Source organism: Mizuhopecten yessoensis, unplaced genomic scaffold (assembly GCF_002113885.1).
Source record: "Mizuhopecten yessoensis strain PY_sf001 unplaced genomic scaffold, ASM211388v2 scaffold2173, whole genome shotgun sequence".
In the NCBI taxonomy this organism is placed as follows: domain Eukaryota; kingdom Metazoa; phylum Mollusca; class Bivalvia; order Pectinida; family Pectinidae; genus Mizuhopecten; species Mizuhopecten yessoensis.
Genome location: NW_018404414.1, coordinates 82,256 through 99,267, shown reverse-complemented (window position 1 = coordinate 99,267; position 17,012 = coordinate 82,256). Strand labels below are relative to the sequence as shown.

Here is a 17,012-nt window from a genome sequence, read left to right as displayed (position 1 = left end):
ATGCTGTTCAAAGTAATATCAGCATCACGACTATAATGATGCTGCCCTAAGTAATAAGTCCACATCATACATACCATTTTGACAATGCAGGTTTTTCTGTAGTTCTTGATCTGCCTGATAATTCCATTTCCCATCAAGTTTAGAACTTTCTGTTAAATAACCCCAAAAAAAACAATTACTCATTCATAAAAGAAAAACATTTTTTTTTGCAATGAAATTGAAAATGGCCCGGTGCATGGTCAATGGCCTGGTGGCGGTCAGTCCTTTGTGTGTGGTCATTGGCCCTGTGTGCAGTCTAACACAGCTTTATCAAGGTTAGTTTATTGACATATACTTTTATTTATATATATAAATATTTTATACAGCATACTTTCAACAAATACTGTAAACTATGATTATATCTGCAGGAATAAGATTTAAACATGACCATCAAACAAGAGGCCCAAGGGCCTTAGCGGTCACCTGAGTTATATCATAGGTACTGGTAGCTTTATTTTATTGTTTAGATGTGATGTGGAAATCAGCATGTAAACTAAGTGAAATACAATACTTGTCATGTCATCAATGGATAAGAATTTGAAAATATTGGTAAATGTTCCCTTTGGGGCCCCGCCCTAGCCCCTGGGGATGGGGCAGGAATCCTAATTTTACAAAGTAAAACTCTCATTTACCCAAGATGATTCTGACTAAGTTTGAGCAATTTTCTGCTGAAAATGGATAAAATATATACCGAAAAGTGTTATTTCCCTATATAAACTATATTAAACGTTAACCCCTCCCCAAGGGAGAACGGATAGCTCGGGGTCCTGATATTTTCAATTTAAATAAAGCCCCTGATGATCTTTCTTTCCACGTAAAGAAAATCACTGTAGTACCTCTGAGTCTGGAGAAGAAGATTTTTGAAATATTGATTAATTTTCCCTTTGGGGCCCCGCCCTGGCCCCAGGGGTCGGGGTAGGAATCTCAATTTTACAATTTGAAACCATCTACCTCCAAGGATAATTCTCACCAAGTAAAAATAATTTCCTACAGAAAGTTGTCAAAATATACCCAAAAGTGTTATTTCCCTATATAAACTATAGTAAACTTTACCCCCTCCCCAAGGGAGAACGGATAGCTCGGGGGTCCTGAAATTTACAATTTAAGTAAAGCCCCTGATGATCTTTCTTTCCACGTAGAGAAAATCACTGTAGTACCTCTGAGTCTGGAGAAGAAGATTTTTGAAATATTGATTAATTTTCCCTTTGGGGCCCCGCCCTGGCCCCAGGGGTCGGGGTAGGAATCTCAATTTTACAATTTGAAACCATCTACCTCCAAGGATAATTCTCACCAAGTAAAAATAATTTCCTACAGAAAGTTGTCAAAATATACCCAAAAGTGTTATTTCCCTATATAAACTATAGTAAACTTTACCCCCTCCCCAAGGGAGAACGGATAGCTCGGGGGTCCTGAAATTTACAATTTAAGTAAAGCCCCTGATGATCTTTCTTTCCACGTAGAGAAAATCACTGTAGTACCTCTGAGTCTGGAGAAGAAGATTTTTGAAATATTGATTAATTTTCCCTTTGGGGCCCCGCCCTGGCCCCAGGGGTCGGGGTAGGAATCTCAATTTTACAATTTGAAACCATCTACCTCCAAGGATAATTCTCACCAAGTAAAAATAATTTCCTACAGAAAGTTGTCAAAATATACCCAAAAGTGTTATTTCCCTATATAAACTATAGTAAACTTTACCCCCTCCCCAAGGGAGAACGGATAGCTCGGGGGTCCTGAAATTTACAATTTAAGTAAAGCCCCTGATGATCTTTCTTTCCACGTAGAGAAAATCACTGTAGTACCTCTGAGTCTGGAGAAGAAGATTTTTGAAATATTGATTAATTTTCCCTTTGGGGCCCCGCCCTGGCCCCAGGGGTCGGGGTAGGAATCTCAATTTTACAATTTGAAACCATCTACCTCCAAGGATAATTCTCACCAAGTAAAAATAATTTCCTACAGAAAGTTGTCAAAATATACCCAAAAGTGTTATTTCCCTATATAAACTATAGTAAACTTTACCCCCTCCCCAAGGGAGAACGGATAGCTCGGGGGTCCTGAAATTTACAATTTAAGTAAAGCCCCTGATGATCTTTCTTTCCACGTAGAGAAAATCACTGTAGTACCTCTGAGTCTGGAGAAGAAGATTTTTGAAATATTGATTAATTTTCCCTTTGGGGCCCCGCCCTGGCCCCAGGGGTCGGGGTAGGAATCTCAATTTTACAATTTGAAACCATCTACCTCCAAGGATAATTCTCACCAAGTCAAAATATACCCAAAAGTGTTATTTCCTAAATATACCCAAAAGTGTTATTTCCCTATATAAACTATAGTAAACTTTACCCCCTCCCCAAGGGAGAACGGATAGCTCGGGGGTCCTGAAATTTACAATTTAAGTAAAGCCCCTGATGATCTTTCTTTCCACGTAGAGAAAATCACTGTAGTACCTCTGAGTCTGGAGAAGAAGATTTTTGAAATATTGATTAATTTTCCCTTTGGGGCCCCGCCCTGGCCCCAGGGGTCGGGGTAGGAATCTCAATTTTACAATTTGAAACCATCTACCTCCAAGGATAATTCTCACCAAGTAAAAATAATTTCCTACAGAAAGTTGTCAAAATATACCCAAAAGTGTTATTTCCCTATATAAACTATAGTAAACTTTACCCCCTCCCCAAGGGAGAACGGATAGCTCGGGGGTCCTGAAATTTACAATTTAAGTAAAGCCCCTGATGCTCTTTCTTTCCACGTAGAGAAAATCACTGTAGTACCTCTGAGTCTGGAGAAGAAGATTTTTGAAATATTGGATAATTTTCCCTTTGGGGCCCCGCCCTGGCCAAGGGGTTGGGGTAGGAATCCCAATTTTACAATTTTGAAGCCTCATCTACCAAGGATGATTCTGATCAAGTTTGAAAAAAATCCATCCACTGGTTCTTGAGGAGAAGTTGAAAATGTAAAAGTTTACGCACGACGTCGTCGCACGACGCACGACGGACGACGACGGACGAAAAGCGATTGGAATAGGTCACTTGAGCAAAGCTCAGGTGACCTAAAAACAGGAAACTTTTGTTCTATGATAGGTTTAAAATTTCATTTGATTCATAAAAATATTCAAATTTTTTCAGTTAAAATTGTATGAAAAAGGTTATCTTTTAATATCACCTTCAGAACAAATTGCAATAACTAACTTTATATTCCAATAAAATGCATCAAGCACACTAACCAGGGACTTCATTTTCTCAAAGACGTCTATAGCAGCGGGGTCTTCTATGGCGTTATGGGACAGGTCTAGGACACTAAGGTTGTCACACTCGGCCAGGTGTTCCAGGCTCTTCACTGAACTCAGCTTGTTGTGGGATATGTTTAAGGTGTTCAGGACTGGCAGACATGCTGTAGAAGTCAAAATAAAATCATTTTGATGATTGTGACTGAAACATTCTTCATTTACATGAGGATTTTGAATTTTTTTTTTATGTAAACATCTTCAATACAAACCAATTTACAACAAGGAGAGGTCACAATTCTGTACAACTAGGAGAGGTCACAATTCTGTACAACTAGGAGCGGTCACAATTCTGTAAAACACTTGTACATTTTTCTGTTTAGCTGCAAAAAGAATTATCTGATTAAAAGTGTGTCAGCTTACCAAGGTTGTTTATGTTACGGATGAGGTTGTGGCTGACGTTTAAGGTGTCCAGTTGCTGTAGCGGTTCTAGGTTCTCTAGGCAGTCTATCAGGTTTTGCTGAAGGAACAGACAGCGCAGATCCACCTGGTTATCTAGATTCTTGATCTTTTTGATACCATTCACTTCCAACCAGAGACATTTGAGGCCTGTGTATTCTTCAAGAGCCTCAATCTCAAAGATACCTACAAGAAAATTATAAAATTCAATATCTTGAATATCTACAATTCAGCTGGTGAGTTACAGATAACGTACAGTTATAATTTGCACAAAAGGATCCAAATCCTACCCCTGTTAAAGTAAAATTGAGTAATTGAAATTGTTAAAGGCACAGTGGTTCATCAAGTTCCAAATATTTAAGTTTAAAACTTAAAACTAAAGGTATAGACATCATTAACAGACTTATATTTGTACTGAAGGTACAGGACGTCATTTAGAGGTTTATCTTTGTACTGAAGGTACAGGATGTCATTTAGAGGCTTACCTTTGTAATGGAGGTACAGGACGTCATTTAGAGGCTTACCTTTGTAATGGAGGTATAGGACGTCATTTAGAAGTTTATCTTTGTACTGAAGGTACAGGACGTCATTTAGAGACTTACCTTTGTAATGGAGGTACAGGACGTCATTAAGAGCTGGAGTGAGATAAAGTTTCAAGTCCTTACAATGTTGCTTTAGGAATGATTTTGTCAACCTGCAATTAAAAAGAAAGTGATTTGATATTTTTATCACAAAAGTTGATTAATTTTTCTCACTTTGTAAACAAAACAAGAGGCACCTGAATATGTTTTAAATAATTACAGGACATCATTTAGAGACCTACCTTTGTAATGGAGGGACAGGACATCATTTAGAGACTTACCTTTGTAATTGAGGTACAGGACATCATTTAGAGACCTACCTTTGTAATGGAGGGACAGGACATCATTTAGAGACTTACCTTTGTAATGGAGGTACAGGACATCATTAAGAGACTAACCTTTGTAATGGAGGTACAGGACGTCATTTAGACGTTAATCTTTGTACTGAAGGAACAGGACGTCATTTAGAGGCTTACCTTTGTACTAAAAATACAGGACGTCATTCAGAGGTTTATCTTTGTACTGAAGGTACAGGACATCATTTAGAGGTTTATCTTTTTACTGAAGGTACAGGTCGTCATTTAGAGGCTTACCTATATAATCGAGGTACAGGACGTCATTAAGAGGTTTATCTTTGTACTGAAGGTACAGGACGTCATTTAGAGGTTTATCTTTGTACTGAAGGTACAGGATGGCATTTAGAGGCTTACCTTTGTAATGGAGGTACAGGACATCATTAAGAGGCTTACCTTTGTAATGGAGGTACAGGACGTCATTAAGAGCTGGAGTGAGATAAAGTTTCAAGTCCTTACAATGTTGCTTTAGGAATGCTTTTGTCAATCTGCAATTAAAAAGAAAGTGATTTGATATTTTTATCACAAAAGTTGATTAATTTTTCTCACTTTGTAAACAAAACAAGAGGCACCTGAATATGTTTTAAATAATTACAGGACATCATTTAGAGACCTACCTTTGTAATGGAGGGACAGGACATCATTTAGAGACTTACCTTTGTAATGGAGGTACAGGACATCATTAAGAGGCTTACCTTTGTAATGGAGGTACAGGACATCATTTAGAGACTTACCTTTTTAATGGAGGTACAGGACGTCATTTAGAGGCTTAACTTTGTAATGGAGGTACAGGACGTCATTTAGAGGCATACCTTTGTAATGGAGGTACAGGACATCATTTAGAGACTTACCTTTTTAATGGAGGTACAGGACGTCATTTAGAGGCTTAACTTTGTAATGGAGGTACAGGACGTCATTTAGAGACTTACCTTTGTAATGGAGGTACAGGACATCATTTAGAGGCTTACCTTTGTACTGAAGGTACAGGACGTCATTTAGAGGTTTATCTTTGTACTGAAGGTACAGGATGGCATTTAGAGGCTTACCTTTGTAATGGAGGTACAAGACGTCATTTAGAGGCTTACCTTTGTAATGGAGGTACAGGACATCATTTAGAGACTTACCTTTGTAATGGAGGTACAGGACATCATTTAGAGACTTACCTTTTTAATGGAGGTACAGGACGTCATTTAGAGGCTTATCTTTGTAATGGAGGTACAGGACGTCATTTAGAGGCATACCTTTGTAATGGAGGTACAGGACATCATTTAGAGGCTTACCTTTGTACTAAAAATACAGGACGTCATTCAGAGGTTTATCTTTGTACTGAAGGTACAGGACATCATTTAGAGGTTTATCTTTTTACTGAAGGTACAGGACGTCATTTAGAGGCTTACCTATATAATCGAGGTACAGGACGTCATTAAGAGGTTTATCTTTGTACTGAAGGTACAGGACGTCATTTAGAGGTTTATCTTTGTACTGAAGGTGCAGGATGTCATTTAGAGGCTTACCTTTGTAATGGAGGTACAGGACGTCATTAAGAGCTGGAGTGAGATACAGTTTCAAGTCCTTACAATGTTGCTTTAGGAATGCTTTTGTCAATCTGCAATTAAAAAGAAAGTGATTTGATATTTTTATCACAAAAGTTGATTAATTTTTCTCACTTTGTAAACAAAACAAGAGGCACCTGAATATGTTTTAAATAATTGGTATGAAGTTAAGATATAGCACTCCATGGTAGGTGCTGTAAGTACATATGAAATTTCAGAAAAATCCATCCAGTACTCGAGATATAGCAAGAACAAACTTCAAACAGAGCCCCACCCGTATGCCCCTAGGGGGATCATACCCACCAATTATACAAGAACCCAAGGATGCTCCAGACAAAAAAGGATAAAATCCCTTAATCCCGATGGTCGGAGAGGGATTTTAAAGATTTTACCTCTATTTCTCCTATTGGGCCCCGACCTTCTGCCCCCTGGGAGACCACACCCACTGCTTATACAAAATTGAGTCCCTTTGGCTCAAGGATGCTCCAGACTAAATTAGGATAAAATCCCTTAATCCCTATGGTAGAAGAAGGATTTAAAGGTTTTACCTCTATTTCTCCTATTGGGCCCCGCCCTTCTGCCCCCAGATGGGCCACACTCGCTGTTTATACGAAATTGAGTCCCTTTTGCCCAAGGATGCTCCAGACTAAATTAGGATAATATCCCTTAATCCCTATGGTAGAAGAAGGATTTTAAAGGTTTTACCTCTATTTTTCCTATTGGGCCCAACCCCTCAGATCCCAGGGGGGCCACACCCACCATTTATACAAAATTGGTTCCCTTTCACCCAAGGATAATTCAGACCAAATACGGAACAAATCCTTTCATTCCTACAGAAGAAGAAAGATTTTAAAGAATTTGTTATATTTCCCTTATTGGGCCCGCCCTTCAGCCCCCAGGGGGGCCAGACCCACGATTTATACAAAATTGGTTCCCCATCCCCCAAGGATGCTTCAGACCAAATATGTTCCAAATCCTTTCATACCTACAGAATAAGAAGGATTTCAAACAATTCTCTATGTTTCCCCTGTTTGGCCCCGCCCCTCAGGCTCCTAGGGGGCCAGACCCAGGGTTTATACAAAATTGGTTCCCCTTCACCCAAGAATGCTTCTGACCAAATATGGAACAAATCCTTTCATTCCTACAGAAGAAGAAGGATTTTAAACAATTTGCTATGTTTCCCCTATCGGGCCAAGCCCCTCAGCCCCCAGGGGGGCCAGACCCACCATTTATACAAAATTTGTTCCCCTTCCCCCAAGGATGCTTCTAACCAAATTTGGTCAAAATCTGCTCAGTCGTTCATGATTAGTAGTATTTTAAAGGAAAAGTTGACGGACGATGGACGCTGCGGTATGGCATAAGCTCACCATGGCCATAGTCCTTCGGACCAGGTGAGCTAAAAATTGGTCAAGGTCATTTACTTGGTCAAACCTAATATCCTTCTTCCCAGCATGGTGATATTACCCCAAGCCTTTTGATAAATATAAAAGATTGTGAAATATTGACCTTTTCTTGTGGAGTATTAAAAATGATTTTAAGACTTTCACTTTTAAAAGAGAAGGTCACTGTCATACATCTGAACCTACTTTTAAGCCGGGCCAGATATGAACCTAGGCCTCAAGATTGGTTAAAAGTAGGTATTTTTTTCTGTTCTTTTTATTTTGCAAACTGTATTGGGCTCCATAAATGAAACTACTAGCCTAATACTTTGACTCTCATTAAAGCCTTTACTTTCTTCAACAGAAGCAGTTTTATTTTACATATTTGACCCCTGCGACTATGAATTAGGTCAAGGTCATTTTTGCACAAACTTTGTCGCTCTCCATCGCAGAAAGCCAAATATCATGACTTCAGGCCTTTTGATTCCTCAGGAAAGCTGATAAAAATGTAGACAGCCAGACAAAAGACGTCATGCCATAAGCTCAGTTGCCCTTCGGGCGGGTGAAAAATAGAAAACATAACATAAACATGGTCTTTTCACTTGATGATGAAAAGCTTAATAAAATCCTTTTTTTAATAAGAGAAAATAAAACATGGTTATAGTTTATGCCATACCGGCGTCCGGCCGGCTCTCAACTTTTCCTTTAAAACGCTACTAGCATAGTCCTGAGCGGCCAAGTAGATTTTGACTAAATTTGGTTTGGAGCATCCTTAGTCCAAGGGGACTCAATTTTGTATAAACGGTGGGTGTGAACCCCCTGGGGGCAGGGCCAAATTATGGAAATACAGGTAAACCCTTTAAAACCCTTCTTCTACCGTAGGCATTAAGGGATTTTATCCTATTCTAGTCAGGAGCATCCTTGGGCCAAGGGGACTCAATTTTGTATAAACAGTGAGTGTGGCCCCTCTTGGAATATTGGAAATAGAGCAAATTCTTCAAAATCCTTCTTCTTCTGTAGAAATGACAGGGTATTGTCCAAATTTGGTATGAAGCACCCTTTGGTGAAGGGGAACCAACTGTGTATAATTGGTTGGCCTGACCCCCCTGGGGGCACAGAGGCGGGCCCAATAAGGGATATAGAGGAATAGCTTTAATATCCTTTTTCTTCCTTTCGACCAAATTTGAACAGTAGCATCCTATGGGGAAGGGAAAACAATTTTATATAAATGGTGGGTCTTTGGTGAAGGGGACTATATTTTGTATAATGTTGGGTCTGACCCCCTGGGATAGACGGGAAGGGCCCAATAGGGGAAATATAGCAAATTCTTTAAAATACTTCTTCTTTTGGAGGAACGACAGGATTTTGTCCAAATTTGGGACGAAGCACCCTTGGGTGAAAGGGAACTAATTTTGTATCAATGATGGGTCTGACCCCCCTGGGGGCAGAGGGGCAGGGCCAAATAGGGAAAATAGAAAAATATAGCTTTAAAATCCTCCTTTTTCTGTAGGAATGACAGGATTTTGTCCAATTGCATATAAACATAACCCCTGACTAACCATATGCATGTAATACATGTACAGCAACATCTGGCTATTTCTACTTCAATTCTGCTAACATTTCCAGGTGAGCGATACAGGCCCTCTGGGCCTCTTGTTGTTACATCTTTTCTAAATTTTGATAAAACTGTTGTATTGTGATGTGAAAGGGTGTATTACCTGGGCCAGTCACTTTTGGAGTTACTCTTTGATATATAGCCTTGTTTTTCTGTCTTTTCATCTTTCACTTTATCACCATCTCCTGTGCCTTCTTTGTCCACAATGCTTTCTTTTTTGTCAGTATCACTTCCGTCCTTGTCACTGTTGCCTTCATCAGCCTTGTCTTTTTCTATATTAGGAAGAATACAAATGATCAACACGTTAAAAAGCTTGCAGAAATCATGTACAGTAATAGTGTGTTAGTTCTGTAAATTATAATACTGTACAGCAGGTGTACAGTATAGATAGAGTAGTAATAGTAGTATACACAAACCATTATATGGCAATCCAAAAAAAATAATTTAACAGGCTAAAAACGCCTTTATTATAACTTACTCATCAATCGATAAATCTAACAAAGCTTACTGCCATAAATTTACAATTTAACCTTTTTAATGGTCTCTATTTATTTACTATTGAATTCTACTTTTCAGTACATTTTCTAACATCTTCTCAATCAAAGGTAGATTTTTACCATCAGATTCTTCTTTCTTTTCGCTCTCTTGGATTCCATTTTGACCACCATTCTCTACCAAAGGTGGTGCCACCACATCTGCTGTGTCCTCCACACGTGGTTCTTTTTCTACAACCTCAATCTGAACTCGTCTTGGTTTTTCAACAACTGGCTCTTCATCAAATATTTCTTCTATCAAAGGCATGGTGACTTTTGAAGGTGATTCTGTTTGTTAACAGATAAGGTGAAATAGTCAAAATCACCAAACCATTCTTTTGTTAATTAATTGAAAATTCAGAGCATTAAGTTCAGTAATGAACCGATTATCAATCATGGAATTTGTAAACGATAATTGGAACTGGAAAGGCAAATCAATTGATTTTCGATCATACTCTATCATTAGCCCATCACTATTGAAAGATATCAAATATCTTGAGACTGAGCATGATTTCTATGTATAAAATATCAAAGATAACATAAAGTTACAATCATATTTAAATAAACAGAAGTACCTATATGCTAGTACAGTTGTAGTTGGAAGCAAAACACTTTTGACCAGTTGTGCATTCTTTTACAATGGAATACCTATAAAGTCTACATTGGCTTATTTCCAATGGGTTCCCTGACTAAAAAGTTATTTGACCAGTATCAGCTGAGATTTTACACTGATATAAAGTGAAGTAGTTCAATGTGTTCAGTGGAATAAATACGACAGGTATGTTACATGAGTGTGAAATTATGTCAATACCTCATTCCTATAAGTTATAACATGCTTCTGCTTTTTGAGCATTTCATTTTGGCATATTTTATAATATTACAGATACTGTTTACTGAATGCATTGAGAGGTCCAATTTTACACTTTGTGTGATAACAAAATGTTTCAAAAAGAAAGACACAATCCCTCGAATCAAAGTCGGAGTTAATTAGAAATCAATGAACACAACGTTGGATTTTGAACGTTGAAGTTTTTGGAATTGGAATATTCCAGAAAAGACCAGAATCTGTGTCTAAAATCGATCAAATGATCTGTTAACGAACACAAAGCATAGAAAGCCGGCGAATATATATGTAAATAGTACACGTTTATAGATATTAACAAATGCAGTTTAAAGTGGTACCTAGCAGACACGTTTAATTCCATCAACTAATAGCCATTTTCTACATACAATTCAGACATTTCTGAATTCTACGTGCCGTTTTCAAAGTTTCAAATTCAAAATCGCTTTTCAATGAGTCCTACGCCTACGGTTATATACTTTCATCCATTTTATATTAAAAGAAAATCTATCAAATCGTAAAATTACCTTAAATGTCTTGCTTATTCCTAGTCCTGTGTCTCAACACGCTTTCGACTGATCGACTGACAGTGGCATGTGCTTTCACGCCGCTTGTAAACAACAATGGCGTCGTAGGTTACAGTATATCGGAAGCTCTCGGACAGTTACCACTAAGGTGCCTTGTATCGGAACATTTCGTATTTGGTGGTATGATCAGTGTAGGAGATAGCTTTAAGGGAAAAGTTATGTGTATGAATTATGCGTCTCTGGTGTAATTGACAGATTGGTACTAGTACAGTATTCAGTTAGACAGCAATAATTGTACAAATTACATAGTGAAATAGATATTTGACAGAAACCTTACAGTTTATAAGTCAGCTCCCTTTGTCAGCATGCATTGATATGAGTGATATCTTAAATCACGGACTTATCTAGCTAGATAGCATCTAATTCCGTGGTAAAACCAGATTGATGTTTAGTAAAACAGTTGCTACACCAGAGACGTATTACATGCGTCTCCGATAAAACTGTATAAGTTGTAAACCTGTCCTGATGATTGGTTTTAATATAACATTCAGTCCAATCGAAGTACATGCAAGTGGTGATAATCTTGCAAATAACGATAAAAGTAATTTAACAATAAATACACATAAATGGAATGTTGATGAAGAAGCTCAAATGAATAGTAATTTAATTAGATGAGAACAATTTATTACATAATATTGTTAATGACATGCAGTCCTCTGTTGTCTCAGTAGATCACGGTATTGATATTTTTTCATCTGTTATAAATGAAATATTTAGCCAATGTTGTCAATCTTTTTCTAATCCACCATCTGACAGTAAATTAAAATGTCGTGCCCACAAACCCTGGTTTGACGATAAATGTAGACGACTGTACAAATTGTGTCGACGCAGAATATTTTCTTTTAGTTCCGATAGAACCCCTACAGGTTGTCTCTTGTCGAATCCAAGCGTAAGTATAAGGCTGCTTAACCGTAAATAAGTTTGTTACGCAGAAAAAAACTTAATATTTTTATGAGTGTTTTAAAAAGTGCTAAATTAGGTAGTGCTCCTGGAATGGATGACACTCTTAATGAATCTTTTGTCAAACATAAGGAGACATTTGCGCCAATTCTCTCAAAACTATTTAATGTTATTTTTGATATGGGCGTCTTTCCTTCAATATGGTCCAAGGTTATCATTTTCCCTTTGTTCAAAAAAGGTGATGCCAATGTTACAAACAATAATAGAGGAATCACATTGGTAAGTTGTTTATCTAAATTATTTACTAGTGTTTTAAACATTTGTCTAAGGAGTACAACATCGTCTCCGATGCCCAATTCGGATTTAAACATGGTTTTGGAACTAACGATGCTGTTTTTGCTTTACATGCTTTCTAATAATTGTAAGCTTTACTACTGTTTTGTTGACTATCATAAGGCCTTCGATATTGTGAATAGAAATAAATTAGTTTTGAAACTTTTTCATAATGGAATCAGAGGAAAATTATTCAATATTTTGAAATCTTTATATGAAGGTTTTAACCCCACACCTGACAGCTCACTCAGATGTGCCCATGTAGATAACCCACATCTGACAGCGCACTCAGATGTATCCATGTAGATAACCTACATCTGACAGCGCACTCAGATGTATCCATGTAGATAACCTATATCTGACAGCTCACTCAGATGTACACATGTAGATAACCTACATCTGACAGCTCACTCAGATGTACACATGTAGATAACCTACATCTGACAGCGCACTCAGATGTATCCATGTAGATAACCTACATCTGACAGCGCACTCAGATGTACCCATGTAGATAACCTACATCTGACAGCTCACTCAGATGCATCCATGTAGATAACCTATATCTGACAGCTCACTCAGATGTATCCATGTAGATAACCTACACCCACATCTGACAGCTCACTCAGATGTATCCATGTAGATAACCTACATCTGCCGGCGCACTCAGATGTATCCATGTAGATAACCCACATCTGACAGCTCACTCAGATGTACCAATTTAGATAACCCACATCTGACAGCTCACTCAGATGTACCCATGTACATAACCCACATCTGACAGCTCACTCAGATGTATCCATGTAGATAACCCACATCTGACAGATCACTCAGATGTATCCATGTAGATAACCTACATCTGCCGGCGCACTCAGATGTATCCATGTAGATAACCCACACCTGACAGCTCACTCAGATGTGCCCATGTAGATAACCCACATCTGACAGCTCACTCAGATGTATCCATGTAGATAACCCACATCTGACAGCTCACTCAGATGTACCCATGTAGATAACCCACATCTGACAGCTCACTCAGATGTACCCATGTAGATAACCCACATCTGACAGCGCACTCAGATGTATCCATGTAGATAACCCACATTGAAATATTGGTTAATTTTCAGTAGATGTAAAGTAGCGGTATTAAGCCTCCTCCTAGCCTACTCCAAGGATGAGGTTCTAGGAGAAGGTAAGATGAGGTATTATATCAATAATGAATCAAGGAGGATGAGGTAAGATAAAGTTCTATGAGGAGGTATGATGAGGCAAGGAGGAGGGGGGTTATTAAACCTCCTCCTCCAGCCTCCTCCGAGGATGGGTTCTAGGAGAAGGTAAGATGAGGTATTATATCAATGTTGAATCAAGGAGGATGAAGTAAGATGAGGTATAGGGTAGTGATGAGGTATGATGAGGCAATGAGGAGGGAGGTTATCAAACCTCCTTCCTCCAAGCCTCCTCCATCCTCCTCCTAGGATGAGGAGGTATGATGAGGTAAGGAGGAGGTAATATGAGGTATTATATCAATGCTGAATCAAGGGAATTAAAAGGTCACGGGGTCAGTCCCTCATCCCTCACGGATCCCTCACGGATCCATCCCGTCAGGGAGGGATTTACTATAAATAAAGAAGGAGTGATAAAGTGGCGTAGAGCTCTCAATTAATTGTAGATAAGTGATAAGTATAATGTATCATACAGTAGGTAGGCTAGGTTAACACTTCTGCTGATACTATCAAGTTGCAACAATATATAACATTAACCAACATTTATTAAAACACAATCAGTGCAACATTATCCAGAGCACTCTGCACATAAAACATAATTACCTTTAATATATCTTGTAAATCGAAATAAAGTCATCCGCCCAGCAAACACATCGTCACCTCAAGTACTCTGTACACAGCACATAATTACGGTTAATATCTGTCGTAAATTAAAACAAAGTCATCTGCCCAGCAAGCACATCGTCACCTAGAGCACTTTGTAGACAATTATGATTACTATCTCCTGTGAATCAAAGTAAAGTCACCCATCCAGCAAACACATCATCATCTAGAGCACTCTGTACATAATTATAGTCAGTATCTCTTGTAGATAGAGACAGTAATCCAAATATATAGCAATTATATCATCACCGGAAGCACTGTATATAATGATAGTCAATATCTTTTGTAGACACTTTGCATGCAAAGAAACAAAGTACCTCTGAGTGTAACCGATTTAGGTAAAAGTTGAAATGACCACACAAAGGTTAGTGTGGATGCTAGCCAAGTTCGGATTAATACCAGTTTATATGGTCGTCACAAAAATGTCATTGGGAAGATAATTTATGTCCTGACATTATGTTGCATTTCAGAATATATCTCGTCATACTCACAGTAAAAAATTATCTCTGTATATGTCTCGATGACGAAAAAGCCATTTTGACGATTAAATTCAATATGCCATTTAGTTCTGGCATGATGTGCCATTTCGGGAGTCATAAAACCCGTTCTGCAATATGGACAGTTCAGGGTTGCCAACGCTCTTAGACAATCCTCACATATGTCATTCCTACACATGGCACATCGTGAAATAAGTATCATATTTAAGTTCCATACAAATCTGGCACTCCTCAGCCCAGAAAAACAATTTAGACGTCATTATGCAAAAAAATAGTAATGAATTCCAACCAGTTCACTGCAACGTTTACTTTAACTAGACACTAAAGTTGAAGTAAGAGTGAAAATAACTGACCCAATACTGACCCACCAATGCCTCTAGAATGAAATCAGTTTGGCGAATCTTTAACCAATGTTCATATCTGTTAGTCAGAAACCAGAATAACTTTGGGGTATATTTCGAAGTCAAATGCTCCTTTCTAGCAAACATACATAGACAGACGTTAACAGCATACACAAGCCGGTTACTACCAGAAGGCTTCAAATCTTAACCAGAACACTGATATATATATGTATTTTCTTTAATATCATCGCACTAAACAACCATGGATCTCAAGGAAGTGTAAGGCAATTTTGCAAAAATACTGAGGATGAAATTGACTATAAATTGTTTATAGCTAAGTCCGGAAAGTGATAACAAAATTCAAGTTGAATAAACATTCAACAGATTAACGCAGAGGTTAAATATCTGCACAAAACTTTTAGAATCGGTGTTTATAATTGATTCTGATCCGGAAGAGTTTGTAGACATCAAAGAGATTGAAGTCAAGAAGCAAGTCACGTTTAGACGTCCAAAGACTAAACAATACAATCTTTACACTCTAAGCAAAAGGTCAGTGAATGTATAACCAGATACATGTAGAGTAAAGTAATTAGATTTGTTTTGCTTTAGTACATTACTTGAAAAATATACAACACCTTTGACTGAATTATACGATAAGTAAAATTGAATAAAAGGTATTGTATCGTATTCAAATAGATATATGCTAATTGAGTGTAGTGGTTGCCAATCAACATGTGCCTCAGGCAGCTAGCCGATACCTACCCACATCATGTGCCTCAAGCAGCTAGCCGATCCCTACCCACATCATGTGCCTCAGGCGGTTAGCCGATACCTCCCAACATCTTGTCCCTCAGGCAGCTAGCCGATCCCTCCCCACATCATGTCCCTCAAGCAGCTGGCCGATGCCTACCCACATCATGTGCCTCAGACAGCTAGCCGATCCCTACCCACATCTTGTCCCTCAAGCAGTTAGCCGATCCCTACCCCCATCATGTGCCCCAGCCAGTTAGCCGATACCTACCCATATCATGTGCCTCAGACAGTTAGCCGATCCCTCCCCACATCATGTCCCTAAAGCGGCTAGCCGATCCCTCCCCACATCATGTCCCTAAAGCGGCTAGCCGATCCCTCCCCACATCATGTCCCTCAGGCAGTTAGCCGATACCTCCCAACATCATGTGCCTCAGGCCGCTAGCCGATACCTACCCACACCATGTGCCTCAAGCAGCTAGCCGATCCCTCCCCACATCATGTCCCTCAAGCAGTTAGCCGATCCCTACCCCCATCATGTGCCCCAGCCAGTTAGCCGATACCTACCCATATCATGTGCCTCAGACAGTTAGCCGATCCCTCCCCACATCATTTCCCTCAAGCAGCTAGCCGATCCCTACCCACATCATGTCCCTCAGGCAGTTAGCCGATCCCTACCCACATCTTGTCCCTCAAGCAGTTAGCCGATCCCTACCCATATCATGTGCCTCAGACAGTTAGCCGATCCCTCCCCACAGCATGTGCCGGGGGCAGGTAGCCGATACCTACCCACATCATGTGCCTATGGCAGCTAGCCGATACCGACCTAGATCATGTGCCTCAGGCAGCTAGTCGATACCTACCCACATCATGTGCCTATGGCAGCTAGCCGATACCGACCTAGATCATGTGCCTCAGGCAGCTATCCTATACCTACCCGCATCATGTGCCCCAGAAAGGAAGCCGATACCTATACCCACGTCATGTGCCTCAGGCAGCTAGCCGAAAACTACCAACATCATGTGCCTCAGGCAGCTAGCCGATACCTACCCACAGCATGTGCCTGAGGCAGCTAGCCGATACCTACCCACATCATGTGCCTCAGGCAGCTAGCCGATACCTACCCGCATCATGTGTCTCAGGCAGCTAGCCGA

The 17,012-nt window shown here is 39.3% G+C and overlaps 1 protein-coding gene across 1 annotated transcript; it reads right to left on the bottom strand.

The window, feature by feature from the left end:
• Window positions 1-74: 74 nt before the first annotated feature.
• On the bottom strand, window positions 75-11,186 carry LOC110445283 (dynein assembly factor 1, axonemal-like; the record flags this gene model as incomplete). The annotated part of the gene is made up of 7 exons (XM_021489823.1): window positions 11,095-11,186; window positions 9,811-10,014; window positions 9,297-9,465; window positions 6,161-6,252; window positions 3,677-3,898; window positions 3,254-3,420; window positions 75-149 (listed from the first exon to the last, which is right to left on the bottom strand). Coding segments are annotated over exons 2-7 (909 nt in total), but the record flags the coding sequence as incomplete, so codon positions are not given.
• Window positions 11,187-17,012: the final 5,826 nt, after the last annotated feature.